The sequence below is a fragment of the Xenopus laevis genome, chromosome 7S, assembly GCF_017654675.1.
Source record: "Xenopus laevis strain J_2021 chromosome 7S, Xenopus_laevis_v10.1, whole genome shotgun sequence".
In the NCBI taxonomy this organism is placed as follows: Eukaryota; Metazoa; Chordata; class Amphibia; order Anura; family Pipidae; genus Xenopus; species Xenopus laevis.
The window spans coordinates 25467617-25481893 of NC_054384.1; the positions used below are offsets into that span (position 1 = coordinate 25467617).

At 37.8% G+C, this 14277-nt stretch overlaps 1 protein-coding gene across 1 annotated transcript; it reads right to left on the minus strand.

The window, feature by feature from the left end:
- Window positions 1–1173: 1173 nt before the first annotated feature.
- On the minus strand, window positions 1174–5889 carry LOC108697202 (interferon-induced protein with tetratricopeptide repeats 5). The gene is made up of 2 exons (XM_018227119.2): window positions 5816–5889; window positions 1174–2734 (listed from the first exon to the last, which is right to left on the minus strand). Exons 1-2 carry the CDS (start codon window positions 5818–5820, stop codon window positions 1270–1272), a joined length of 1470 nt encoding a protein of 489 aa, XP_018082608.1. The 5' UTR covers window positions 5821–5889; the 3' UTR covers window positions 1174–1269.
- Between the last annotated feature and the right edge of the window lie 8388 nt (window positions 5890–14277).

The window sequence follows — 14277 nt, forward strand, 5'->3', positions numbered from 1 at the left end:
GAGCACAGACTGTGGAAATCAGGTATGTTGTGGAGGTACCTATTAGTGATCTGAATGCCCTCCAGCTTCTAGCCTATTCCAATCTATGGTCCATTTAATTTGAGGCAGATTATCACCTGGGAGAGGTACCGCCACTCATTCAATCCTATTATGGATGTCAGTGCTACTTTGTCTAGCTGGCCTGCCTTACATTCATAGAGTGCACTATTACAGGTGCTATATCTATAACTGTCTAATTACCTAGTTCATGGGGCCCCTGTTCTCTGAGACTTTCAGTAAGGGCCTCATTAGGGCATTCTTCTTTACTGGGGCCTTATGCTCCAGGCTCTCCAGCATCATCCACCCTATTCAGCAGGTGGAGTCCAAAGAGAAAAACTATGTGCATCAAGCATAGACATGAATTGCATCTTAGAGTCAATAGGGAAAACATCTCACCCTAGGGCATAGAGCACATATACCTAAACTTCCTTAGCCAGTAGGGGTATTCCCAAAATCAGTAGAGTCACCCTATCCAGGTAGCCCTCCTGTCCGCCCTATAGGTCCAGCTCCATGGGTAGGAAACCACAAGGTTACTGTAGGAAGTTAACAGCAGGTGCCCATAGGCTTGAAATAGAGGTGTGTGGCCACAGTGTCTTGAATACTGTCTAAGCCATGGGTACTTGACTTCATAAATCCTTACTAAATGTAGCCTAGTGACCATTCAACAGGCAGTCTGTCCCATTAACCTCTACAATACAACCAGGCCTTACAGAAACTATACATAGTATAGTCAGTAAACTATACTGAAAATTTATTGATAATTAGAGGGGGAAAGTGTGTGCGGATTTTATCCGAGTGGTTTTCAGAAAATAGTGAAAACATTTCGGATTTTGATAAATAACTCCCTGTGCTTGTGGTTAGGGATGCACTGAATCCAGGATTCGGTTACAAATTCCTCCAGGATTTGGATTCAGCCAAATCCTTGTGTCTGGCCGAACCGTATCTGAATCCTAATTCACATAAGTAAATTAGGGGAGGGGAGGGAAATCAAGTGATTTTTCATCACAAAACAAGGAAGTGAAAAAAATGTTCACACTTTTTCCTTCCCCCATAATTTTCAAATGCAAATTAGGATTTGGATTCAATATTTGATTGAATCTTTTACAAAGGATTCGGAGATTCGGCCAAATCACAAATAGTGGATTCGGTGCATCTCTACTTGTGGTACATTCAAACTACTGCATATGGTCTGGGGAGGCTTATAAGGGCATTCAACATCTAATTTTATCTTCAGTCTGTGCTTAAATTGAGTCTCATGTCATGCAATGCGCTCAAATAATCCTCATTATCTGGATCCAGTTCCAGTGCCTTCTTATAGTAATCAATTGCTTGGTCAATTTCTCCCTCTTGCTGATGAATGAACCCTAACAATCCAAATCCAGTTGCACTTGATGGTTCTTTGCTTATTTTCACTTTAGCCAACTTTTCCAAATTCGTTTTGGAAAAAGATCTTGTCTTTGTGTTATTTGGTATCAGTAATACTTCCTTGTAATGCCTTATGGCTTCAGATTCAGATCTAACTGCTTGTTCCTTAAAAAGAGCATAACCAAAGTGAATCTCTTGTTTGTCTTCGCATGTTAGATTTCTCAGGTTTAGCGCTTTCTTAAGTATATCTTCAGCTTTTTCAAAATGTTTTCCTTTAGCGTACATATCAGCCAAATCAGTATATGCATTAACAAATATTTCTTCAAATTCAATAGCTTTTTCAAAATGAAAGATAGCAGAAGAAATTGCTTTGCTTATGTTTCTTGTATGGTCATTGGTAGGCTGATAACATGTCCTTGCAGCTTTTTTTAACTGTTTCACCTTATGTTTGTAACAAAGCCCAATATGGTAGTGAAGAGAACTTGAATTGGGAGTTTGGTTTAGGGCTTTTTTTAAAATAGTAATAGCTTCATCAATCTTTCCCTCTCTTCTGTAAAATTTGGCAGCATATCGAAGTAAATATGGTGAGTCTGGAGTTTGTTTAAGAGCCTCCTCCATAATCTTTTTTCCTTCCTCAGCTTGGCCCAAATCTTGATATTTCAGGGCAAGATAAGCCTTAATCACAGTATCACTTTCATTTAATGCCACAACACGTTTCAAAAGTTCTAAAGATTTATATTTACTTGTGCCATACTTCATTAAATCTTGACTTTCTAAGCGATACATGACTGTGGCATATCCTGAATTGAGCTCAGGATTGTCTGGATCTAGCACTAGCGCTTTCTCAAAACACTCTTTAGCTCTTTCACCGAACTTCCCATAAAATGTTAACAGAGCCCAGGCCTGTTCTCCATATATCTCAGTAAGAAGAATATCATGTTGTGGAGAGGATTCAAATTTCTTGTAAATGGCTTCCACTTTTTCTAAGTAAGACTGAGCTTTGCTAAACTCGTTTGAATGGTAGTACAGCCAGGCATAATTACTGTAGGTCACAGCTCTTTTGATATCCAGATCAGCAGACTGTGTTCCTTGCAGGTGTTCTTCTGCTTTCTGAAGCTGTGTAATTGCTACTTCCGTTCCTCCTTTCAAATAATTTGTATAGGCCAATAAATTATGGAGCCTATGTCTGGGTATAGAAGGTAAAAATGTGATTTGATCATGAAGCCTGTCTTCTATATTGTCAATATCCGTCTCGTCTTTGAAATAAGTCCATGTGAAATGGCACTCCAGTTTAAGCAGAAGGTTCTTTAGTAATTCATCTGACAGGTCACTGGAAAAATATTGAATGAAAATTAAATATACTGTATGCATACTTTGTGTATTTATTAAGCAGCTATATTATCAGATAGAGAAACAACACCATTGTTTTAACAACAGACTAAGTAAAATTTGTACTGTGGTGTCCTCATGATTCAATGCTCATTCCTAATTGACTCTATGCAATTCACTTCAAATTTACATGTCAGCAGGTGCCATTTACATCTTATTGGTTGCTATAGGTTACTGCTCCTGGGCAAACTTAGTGCCTTTTAGTACATATGGGGATACATCTCAGCATGTCTTTAAACCATAAAGCCTTAAAGTAACTAAACCCTAAAAACGAATATAGCTAGAAATGTCATATTTTATATACTGAACTTACTGAACCAGCATAAATCAAGGTGTCAAGGTGACAAAGGTCTCATGGAAGAACGATACGTTGGAATAATAAATAAACTTTATCTCTTTTTCACCATATTTTAAAGTCATGTGAGTGCCCTGCTTTACATGATATTCTATATGACTTCTGCGATGTGCACCCTGGCATTTTCTCCAGGAAGTGAGTGCAGTTATTTTTCCTTAAATATATATATATATTCAGTATCTTGTCCCTTATCTCAGTGACACAGATCTTCCCTGCTTAAAGGGCTGTGGTTTTCTTGGGCTAGTAGTACAGAAGCACAAAACATAATGTACAACATTCCACCCTACGTCTCGAGGTAAGGTTTAGTTCTCCTTTGAATTAAGGTCTTTTTAAAGGTTAGTTCACATTAAGTAAACTTTTATGGGGCAATGTCTTACGTTTGGTACTTTTCCAGTAACTCCTTACAACCAATCAGCAGGCAGATTTTACGGATCAGGTATTTGCTATGGGCTTGAATATGCGGTTGTATTATTAGATACAGATAATACACATCTGACAGATGAACAAGTGACAGCGGCTAGAGTAAAATATGATATGGCCCTTCTAAAAATCAGCTTCTTTTACCCTATTCTGTATTTGCCACTGATATAAAACTTTTGAGGAATTTATATCTGCTCTTTCTTATTTTAAAATTAGAGGAGAACTAAACTGTAAAAATGAATATGGCTAAAAATGCCATATTTTATACAACAAACTTATGGTACCAGCCTAAAGTTTGAGCTTGTCAATAGCAGCAATGATCCAGGACTTCAAACTTGTCACAGGGGGTCACCATCTTGGAAAGTGTCTGTGACACTGACATGCTCAGTGGGCTCTGAGCAGCAGTTGAGAAGCTAAGCTTTGGGGTCGTCACTGATGCTAGAGGGCTGATTATTAAATTCTGATGCTAATTGCACTGGTTTCTGTGCTGCCATGTAGTAATTATCTGTATTAATTACTAATCAGCCTTATATTGTGACATTTCTATTCTATATGTACTGTATATTGTGAGTGGGTCCCTAAGCTCAGTAAGTGATAGCAGCACAGAGCATGTGCAGTGAATCAGCAGAAAAGAAGATGGGGAGCTACTGGGGCATCTTTGGAGACTCATATCTTCCCTGCTAAAGGAAAGTGGTTGCTTTGGGCTGGTACAGAAGGCAAAAATATAATTTAGAACATTTCTAGCTACTTCTTTAGTTAAGCTTTAGGTCTCCTTTAACTCATTCACATTCAAACACTTTTGGCTAAGAGATGCCACTCTGCCAGAACAATTTCCAGTGGTGTTTGGCTACTCCTAAGTCATCCAAGGTGCTACAGCTTACTGTACTTGTGATCCTCTAGCAACCACAGAAGTGAAGAGCTGTGCAGCAGGATTGGTTTTGCTGGTCACCAAGCAAGAAAAAAAAAAAAAAAAAAAAGAAGCTGGGACTATAACTGGCATGATGGACCACTGGTGCCCTCCAAACCTGATGTTCCACTCTGTGATACTGTGGGACTCATTTATCAACTCTGGACAAAACTGAACCTAGGCAGTAACCCATGGCAAGAAATGAAATGTATGTTTTATTGTTCTTTCTCAAAAAAATCCAATTGCTGGTTGCTATGGGTTACTAGAACGAAAGCAAACCTAACTGCAAAGATATGTTCCGTTTGAAAGCTTGCAAGATGTTAGTCTAAAAAAATAAATCCTTTAGCACAGAGATCTACTTTTCTCTACCTGTGCCTTGGACCTCATTCTATATTTAATTATCATGACTAACATACCTTTCGTGAATGATTTTACTGACAGAAAATCATAAAAGTGGCACTACGCTTTAACTACCACCAAATCCTTAAAGGGATACTGTCATGGGGAAAAAATTTTTTTTCAAAATGAATCAGTTAATAGTGCTGCTGCAGCAGAATTCTGCACTGAAATCCATTTCTCAAAAGAGCAAACAGATTTTTTTGTATTCAATTTTAAAATCTGACATGGGGCTAGACATATTGTCAGTTTCCCAGCTGCCCCAAGTCATGTGACTTGTGCTCTGATAAACTTCAATTACTCTTTACTGCTGTACTGCAAGTTAGAGTGATATCACCCCCCTCCCTTTTCCCCCCCAGCAGCCAAACAAAAGAACAATGTGAAGGTAACCAGATAGCAGCTCCCTAACACAAGATAACAGCTGCCTGGTAGATCTAAGAACAACACTCAATAGTAAAAACCCATGTCCCACTGAGACACATTCAGTTACATTGAGAAGGAAAAACAGCAGCCTGCCAGAAAGCATTTCTCTCCTAAAGTGCAGGCACAAGTCACATGACCAGGGGCAGCTGGGAAATTGACAAAATGTCTAGCCCCATGTCAGATTTCAAAATTGAATATAAAAAAAATCTGTTTGCTCTTTTGAGAAATGGATTTCAGTGCAGAATTCTGCTGGAGTAGCACTATTAACTGATGTGTTTTGAAAAAACATGTTTTCCCATGACAGTATCCCTTTAAACCCCAGACATTAACATTATATACTGCAGTGCAATTTAGTAGGGTTTCAATAATTCAGAAAACCTCTTTTAATTCCAATGCCAAAGATCTTGGCTTGTTTTCACTAAGAGGGAAGCCTTGTTATTGCTTGTTAAAAAAATATATTATAAATCTGCCCCATAATTAATATTAAGTGCCTCAAAGTTAATCAGCAAATAAATACTTACCTCATGGTGTCAAATGAATATTTCAAGCAGATTTCTATTTTGCACAGTTGTGAATCTCAAGCATCTGGCAGATCTTTGGCTTCAGCGAGTCCCTTTTAAACATCTACCATAACCACGTGACCACTATTAGTTTCAGAAAACGAAGAAATGGAAAGTAGATAACAAAACCTGATGCTATCAAACGGACTTACAGGGCTTATTTATGAGGCAAGAGCAAAGTGCAAACTTTTGAATGAACTATATGCTCTGATGAACGATAATACAAGCTTGCAAACAACAAGATAACAAGAAATAGCAATCATAGTGCAAACTGATGTAAGTGGCTGATTCAAGATATGATTCATAAATCTTTAATAAAACTTGATGTACCCCTGGGTTCTAAAAGAGCTTAGTTTAGTTTTAAACCGGCCCCTATTTCTGATTTTCTCATATTCGCTTTCATTTGGTATGGTACCTATAGATTGGAGAAAAGCTGATGTCATTCCAATATTTAAAAAGAGGTTACGATCTCAGCCTGGCAATTATAGGCCAGTAAGTTTGATATCTGTGGTGGGCAAATTTTTTGAAGGCTTGTTAAAGGATCACATTCAAAATTTTGTCCTAGTGAATGGCATTCTGGGCAGTAATCAGCATGGCTTTATAAAGGATAGGTCATGTCAGATGAATTAGATTGCTTTTTATGATGGGGTACGTAGGATGCTGGACAGTGGGGGAGCAGTAGATGTGATCTATTTGGATTTTGCCAAAGCATTCGATACAGTGCCCCACTGCTTACTAAACTAAGGTCTGCTGGGCTTAATTAAGTCATTTGCACATGGATAGTGTAAGAGCAATGAATTTAGAAAATACTCCCTGCCAACAGTGTTGTTAATTAGTGGTTAATTGAGGGGGCCCAACACCGGATCAGAGCCTTTCTGGTTAGAAATTGCATATATATAGTGAATAAAGTACCCCCTCTTGTAAAATATAAGGATATTAAGGATATTATAAGTTATCGAGGAGTTTTATGACCATATAAAAACACGAGGCCGAAGGCCGAGTGTTTTTATACAGGTCATGGAACTCCGAGTTAACTTCTAATATCCTCATATTTTACAACTGGGGGTACTTTATTTATTATAATACACACGTTTTAGTGAGTCATGTGACAGAAATGACATCAGAACTCACCGTTTATAACTGATGACATCAGAACTCACCGTTTATAAGGATATAATTTACAAGATATTCATGGCTTTTGTGTATTATAATTAGTTATTCATTATAAGTAGTAGTAGGGAGCAGTTTTATTGGCACTTTGGGGTTTAGACTGTAAGGATAAATCAATGGCTCTTTTGTTTAAAATTCTGTTTGATTTCCACAAGGCAACTTGTATTGTATAATTGGTAGTGTTAACTGTATGTCATCATGTTAGGAACAAGCCCAGTCATCTTCCCTTCTAAACTAAACAAACAGTTATCTTTCATAAACACATTGTTTATTTTATTTGCCTCTTCTCTCTGCTTCTTGCACTGTGTTGTCATGGTTTATAAAACATCAGTGGAAACCTGGGTAAAAAAAGCATAAACTGTTTCATGTTTAAGTTATCTTTTTTGCATATCATATATTTTACTTACTTTTTTATTAGTCTTTATTGTGTTTGAATTTGTTGTGTTCCTCTGCTGCTTTCCTGCTTTTAAATGTACATTTTTCTCTTTTAAATTTTTATATTGACCTTGTTTATATTTGTAATTGTTGGTCGTGTTAGGGGGCAGATTTATCACGGGTCGAATTTCGAAGTAAAAAATACTTCGAAATTCGACCATCGAATTGAAACACTTCGAATTCGGATATAGAATTCAAACTTCTTTCATCGAATTTGGGTATTCTGCGGTCAAAGTAAAATAGTTCGATCGTACGATTTTACTTTGACTTCAAAAAACTTAGAAAAATGCTGTAGAAGGTCCCCATAGGCTAACATAGCACTTCGGCATGTTTAATTTGGTGAAGTATTGAAGTCGAAGTTTTTTTAAAGAGACAGTACTTTGATTATCGAATGGTCGAATTCAAACTATTTTACTTCGAATTGAATTCAAAGTCATAGTCGTAGTATCCTATTTGATTGTCGAAGTATCCAAAAAATGACTTTGAATTTCAAATTTTTTTACTTCGAAAATTCCCTCTAATTCACTTCGACCCTTGATAAATCTGCCCCTAGGTGTTCCTGTTCTTTCTGTCATTAATAACATATGGGAGTCACATATTTGACACATTCTAAAACTTGCAGCAACTTTCCTGCATGATGCTTATGTCTAGGCACATGACTTTCACATTAATCTAAGCTGAGGGTCCAATTATCTGTAGCAAAGTAAAAACAAATCACAGCAATTATCCAAGTTTTCCCCCCTGAACACTTAAATAATTCCATTTGCTAAAGACCAGACCAAACAGTTGTATTGCCAAATTCAGTATAATTCAGCAAGTGTCACATGGGTTGGGCATTGGAGGACACATGTACAACCCTCAGTTGTGTATGATTCCCAGACCACAAAATATTAGTGCTCTAAGGAAGCCCTGTACTTTGTACTTGTTAGTGTCAGTGTAAGGTGATTGACAAGGGGAGTCCTCAATTGACCCTTTTCCTTAAAGCATCCCATTGGACCCCATTGTTATGTACCTTAATGAAACACCAGGAGACAGAAATGGGGTAAAATGGCCACAACATTTATTATTCAAATAAATAGGACCTTGCCAGCCAAACAGAATTCCAAGAGATTGCTACTATGCTCTCCTATTCCTCAGTGAAGACTTGACTTTCACACATTCATAGTTGCCATTTGAGACCATCACTATGTCATTATATCCACCACTGAGTATTAGGCTGCCTCTACCTACAGAGAGTGATCATCACACCTACTCTGAGGAAGCGGTCAAGGGAGACTGTGAAACGCCTTGGATATAGGAGCAGTTTGATTTATTCACCGATCACAGACTCAACAGGAGAAGCCTTCCTGGTCCCAGAGAAGTCCGGACTTTTTCGCTTTGAGTACTACGTGCTTTATGATCTGGCTATCCTTGTAGAAAATCGTTGTTTCGTGGTGATTTTTAACATTTATTAAAGCAATATTGTACTATATTTTGCTTTAAATCTTCATTATGCTACTTGGTGGATGACTGGAGGGAACTTATAAGGCGAAGGACCAACATTATTATATGCATCAGAAATCCAAGAAATCTTATGAGTATACTGTATACCCTAAAGGGGGAATCTTGAAGAATATCACACTGGTGGATCTTCTGCAATATAGCTCTCCATTCACAATTTTTAACACTCTGTGGCTCCATGGGCTTCATTACTTATCTTAATTAAGACAATACTACTCTATGTATGCGCTTCCTTTTGCATTCTATTTTAGATTTCCTGTGTCGTATAAACCTGATGTGAAGGGTGATGTTCAAGGAAGCAGCCCCCTTCTTTATTTTGCCAATAGTGGAGTGGCACGGGATTGGTATTAAATAATTATACCTCTTTTTATCGAATTTTCTATCTAGGATGGCCCCAAACTCTTCTACCAGCAGGAGCTGCATCTCCCACCATGAGAGAAGCCCTGCTGCCAGTCCTGAATCTGCAGTGTCTTAATAATAGAAAATCCAATCAGTATCACAAGCAATAGTAGCGTCTGTATCAATCAACCCACCGTGCAGTCACAGGAGAGAACCTCCTTTCTCCTTCTTCTAAATGTACCTGTGCAGTGCTTTGGCAAGGTCCTACCGCTGCTGTGACAAATAAAACGTAAAATACATTATCATATATCCACTGTTTTGAGAAAGGCAAAAAAACCCAGCCTGAAGTCACTGCCAATTATGCTTCAAGAAGGAAAAAAATTCTTTCCTGACCCCAATGGCGATCGGAAAAATTCCCATGTTAATTTGAAATTAACATGAATGAATACAATGCTGACTCTCACATTTATACTGTATAAAGATACAGAAACCACACTATAACAGCACATTTAGGGAAACATCCACATTCAGTTATTAATAGATAATATGAGAACATAAAGAAGAGAAACTCCTGACATTTCTCAAAATATGCAAAAAGGGTGGGAGTGCGGGTGGGATATTTCTACCTGCTCAGGTAAACATCTGTTAAATCCAAAAGTGACTTACTTTCTATAGGTGAGAATTATATATCCTTAGTGGCAAATCATATAGGAAGCATATGAACCCAACATTTCTGTTATATGAAAATACAATACCAGGCACTTTACCTGTGCCATTTTAACATGTTCAAGTCCTGATCGCTGAAGTCTGGAAAAGCTTAAATATAATCCACCTCTCTCTTTCTATAATTAAGCCAGTAACCTAAGGCTCAAGTCCAAATTTCCCAGTTTTATGCCACCCATCTGTTATGTGAAACAGTATGAAACACTTCAGCGGAAATTAAATAAACTGTAACATCATTAGTCTTCTTCCCTATACCAGTTTGATCTTTACTCCTTAGAACTATTTTGCAGAACCTTCAAGTTTTTTCTTTTTTAAAAAGTGGATATAATTTTAAAAGAGTGTACTGCTGCTAGTGTAAAGCTTATAGGTATTTATTATCCAAGTTTACATTTTTCCCTTTTTAACCTATTCACTCCACACCAGGTTCTCTGAAGTCTTGTGCCCCCAAACTGGATAAATGAAAGCCAATTAATGCTAGATCATCATCATCATCATTTATTTATATAGCGCTGTCGAAATACACAGTGCTTTACTGCAGTTATAGCAAACAGGGAATAAATGGTGGATAACAAACAAGGATTACAGAGTTAGAAGAACCTAGAGATTAGAGTTTACAAACTAAAAGGTTAGGGTACAATTGAGACATTAGGATTATATAAACACTTTGTCATTATTGATACAGCAATGATTAATTAAGGTACATTAAATAGGCCTCTTTAAATAGATGGGTCTTTAAGGAGCGCTTGAAAGTTTGGAAAGAAGGAGAAAGTCTGACAGCTTGTGGCAGATAGTTCCAGAGAAAAGCAGAAGCCAGAGAGAAGTCTTGTAGACGAGAATGGGCAGAAGTGATCAGAGGAGAAGTGAGGCAAAGATCAGAAGCAGAGTGTAGGTTTCGTAAAGGAGTGTATTTGGAGATATAGGGAGGGGTTTCATTATTAAGGGCCTTGAATGTGAGTGTAAGTAATTTGAATTTGATTTTAGAAGAGATTGGGAGCCAGTGAAGGGACATGCATATGGGAGCAGCTGATGTTGAGGGGCGAGCTAGATGGATGAGTCTAGCGGCCGCGTTTAGAACAGATTGGAGTTGTGAAAGGTGACTTGTTGGAATACCTGTGAGGAGTAAGTTGCAGTAATCAAGGCGGGAGATGATTAGAGACAGAATCAGTGTTTTAGTTGATTCTGAACTGAGATATTCAGGTTGTATTCGAGCAATGTTGCGCAGTTGAATACGGTAAGATTTTGAGTGTTTGAATGTGTGGTGAAAAAGACAAATGAGAGTCTAAGATAACTCCTAGGTGAAAGGTGGTGTTCTTTACAGTGAGTGATATCTGAGGGACAGGGGAAGATCTTGGAGGAAATATAATGAGTTCTGTTTTAGAAAGGTTCAGTTTCAGGTGGCGCTGTGACATCCAGGAGGAGACAGCAGAGAGACAGTCTGTGACTTGGGAAAGGACAGAATTAGAAAGATCAGGAGTAGACAAGTAGAGTTGGGTGTCATCAGCATAAAGGTGATACTGAAGTCCAAATGACTGAATAAGTTTTCCTAGTGAAGTTGTATAGAGCGAGAACAGCAGGGGGCCAAGAACAGAGCCTTGAGGAACTCCAACAGAGAGTGGGAAAGTAGTAGAAGTAGAGTTAGAGAAGGAAACTTTAAAGGAACGGTCAGACAGATAAGATGTAAACCATGAAAGAGCAGTGTCCCAAATGCCAGCTGAGTGTAGAATGTAGAAGCCTGTATGTTATTGCACTTTTTTCCCTTACCATCGTTTAAAGGAGTCAGTAAGTATATTGCTAATCCTATCTAATCTTTTCTGAACATTGTCCTGTGTTAGATTACTCTCTAGATTATATGAGCACTCAACTATGCCAAATAATAAAGATTTTTGACGCACATAAGAAAAAAATCTCCATTTATCATTCTGACTAACTGGACTTTCATTAACCTTGTGTTTTCCATTGCTAGAGTCCTGTGCACCCAGTAGTGCCAGAAAATGTCTATGTTAATAGAAATGATGGGCTGCAGAGATATTTCAATAATAATTGTTAACCTTTCTTATCACTTTCTAGGTCAAGATAAGGAATACAGATTTTATGTTTATTTAATCTTACTTGTATTGGTCTACTTATTAGACCAACATATGGAAAGTCCTCATGGACATTTCAGAAGGTATGTCATAATAGAAGTGGCTCTATAATAGAAGTGATCTTGCAGTTTCAGCACACTGGGAGGGATCAGGGAATAACTTTGCAAAATAAAACTTATTGCAGGTCAAGTGGGTTTAACTTACAACTCACTGCAGGGAAAAGTGCTCTAGTGCAAATATGCCTGCACTTGTAAACGAGTTCTCAAGTTTACCATTGTTATAGAGTCTGCTTGGTTTGTTTACTTGAATTTTAGTTTTTCTGCAAACTGAAGAGATACTTTATGTACAGGTTTCTAAGGCTACCAGAGAGTTTTTGTCACTAGGAAAGTCCTTTGGCCCTGAAATGTAGTACTCATGCCAGCGGGCTCATGGAACCCATCAGGATGCATTATGTGCTTACTTAACAGCCATTTCTTTGTTCTCGGGATGAGGGGAGGGGTTGCACTGATTGTTTCATTTTCCATAAAGGCAGAACAGTGATAAAACAAGGATGGGAAGCTTCAAGCTGGTTTAGTAAGAAACAAAACTGGAAACTGAACAGAGAGCCCAGTGAGGGAATGGTTTGTTTATCTCATAGATCAGCAGCCTCCTATACAAACTGTGCTTCAAACGCATACAACACAACAAGGCAAAATACAAAGACACACCTACTCAATATATATATATACTTTATAATTCCTGGAAGCTTATTTAAGGCTATATTATGAATTCTTCTTTTACTCACTAGATAAGTACTCAGCTGTGGTATCTCCTATTTTTAAGCAACAAGTGAGTGAGTAGTGTTAAAATGAAGCAGCTCCCTGTACATTGTACCCACACATTCACATCCAGAACATGTTCCTTTAGAGCAGGGCTGTCCCATGACCCCCCCCATTGTGTAGCCCCCCACATGAAAGTCTGTCTGCTGTTTCTGCTTACCATGTGTAAGATTTAAAAGGTATCACTATAGAGATTAACTGGCCACTGCATTGTTTATACCTCAATTCACACCTGTAACACCTCTATTGTTCACACCCTAAATCTCTGTACTGTTTACACCTGAGACCCAGACTGAAGCTGCTTACATTGTTCACCTGTTCACACTTCATACAAACTGCTGAAGGGACTCCAGCACTGTGTCACTGTATGTTGCACATCTCAGAGTGGTCATGATAGGTTTCCCTGTCTCTTGCTCTGTTCTGCCTTCCCTATGCTCCCTGTGTGTGCCAAACTCTGCCTGTCTGTGCCTTGCTCTTCCTCTGGAACATATGTATGGATGTGTAGGATGCTGGGTTTCATTTGGAGGGGTTGAACATGATGGACTTTGTCTTTTTTCAACCTGATTTAATTATGTAACTATGTAACTATTAGCACAATTGTATTTTCATTGAATTTTGGAAGCATTTCCAAGTTTTTCAAGTATATATTTTTAAAATCAGGCCATACTTAATAGAGTTTCAAATAACAGCATCTACAACTAGTAAATCAATGATTTTTTAAGTTTCTTCCATTTCTTCCATACCTTTTTCAACAATCACATGCAACAATAAACTGCAAAAGTCTAAAATCATCAGATTCAATTTTATATAACTACAATTATATTAGCTTTACCAAAATATTTTTATTCTTTTTAGTGTTTTTGTATCTGACTCCTTTGGGAACTGGTCTCCAAAATTCATCAGAATACATAAATTTAGTAGCCTATGGCAACCCATTAGATTTACTTGTCACCTGATTTTGATATGACCTGATATGTTGTTATTGGTTACTAGAGCTAAAGAAAACCTTTTTTTAACATTTATCACATTAAGGGGCCCATTCACTAAGCTCTAGTGAAGGAATAGAGGGAAAAAAAATCGTTTTTCGAATGTTTTTTTTGGCTACTTCGACCATCAAATTGGCTACTTCGACCTTCGACTACGACCTTCGACTTCGAATCAAACGATTCGAAATAAAAATCGTTTGAATATTCGACCATTCGATAATTGAAGTACTGTCTCTTTAAAAATTTCTTCGACCCCCTAGTTCGCCACCGAAAACCTACCGAGGCCAATGTTAGCCTATGGGGAAGGTCCCCATAGGCTTTCCAAGGTTTTTCTGATCGAAGGATAATCCTTCGATCGATGGATTAAA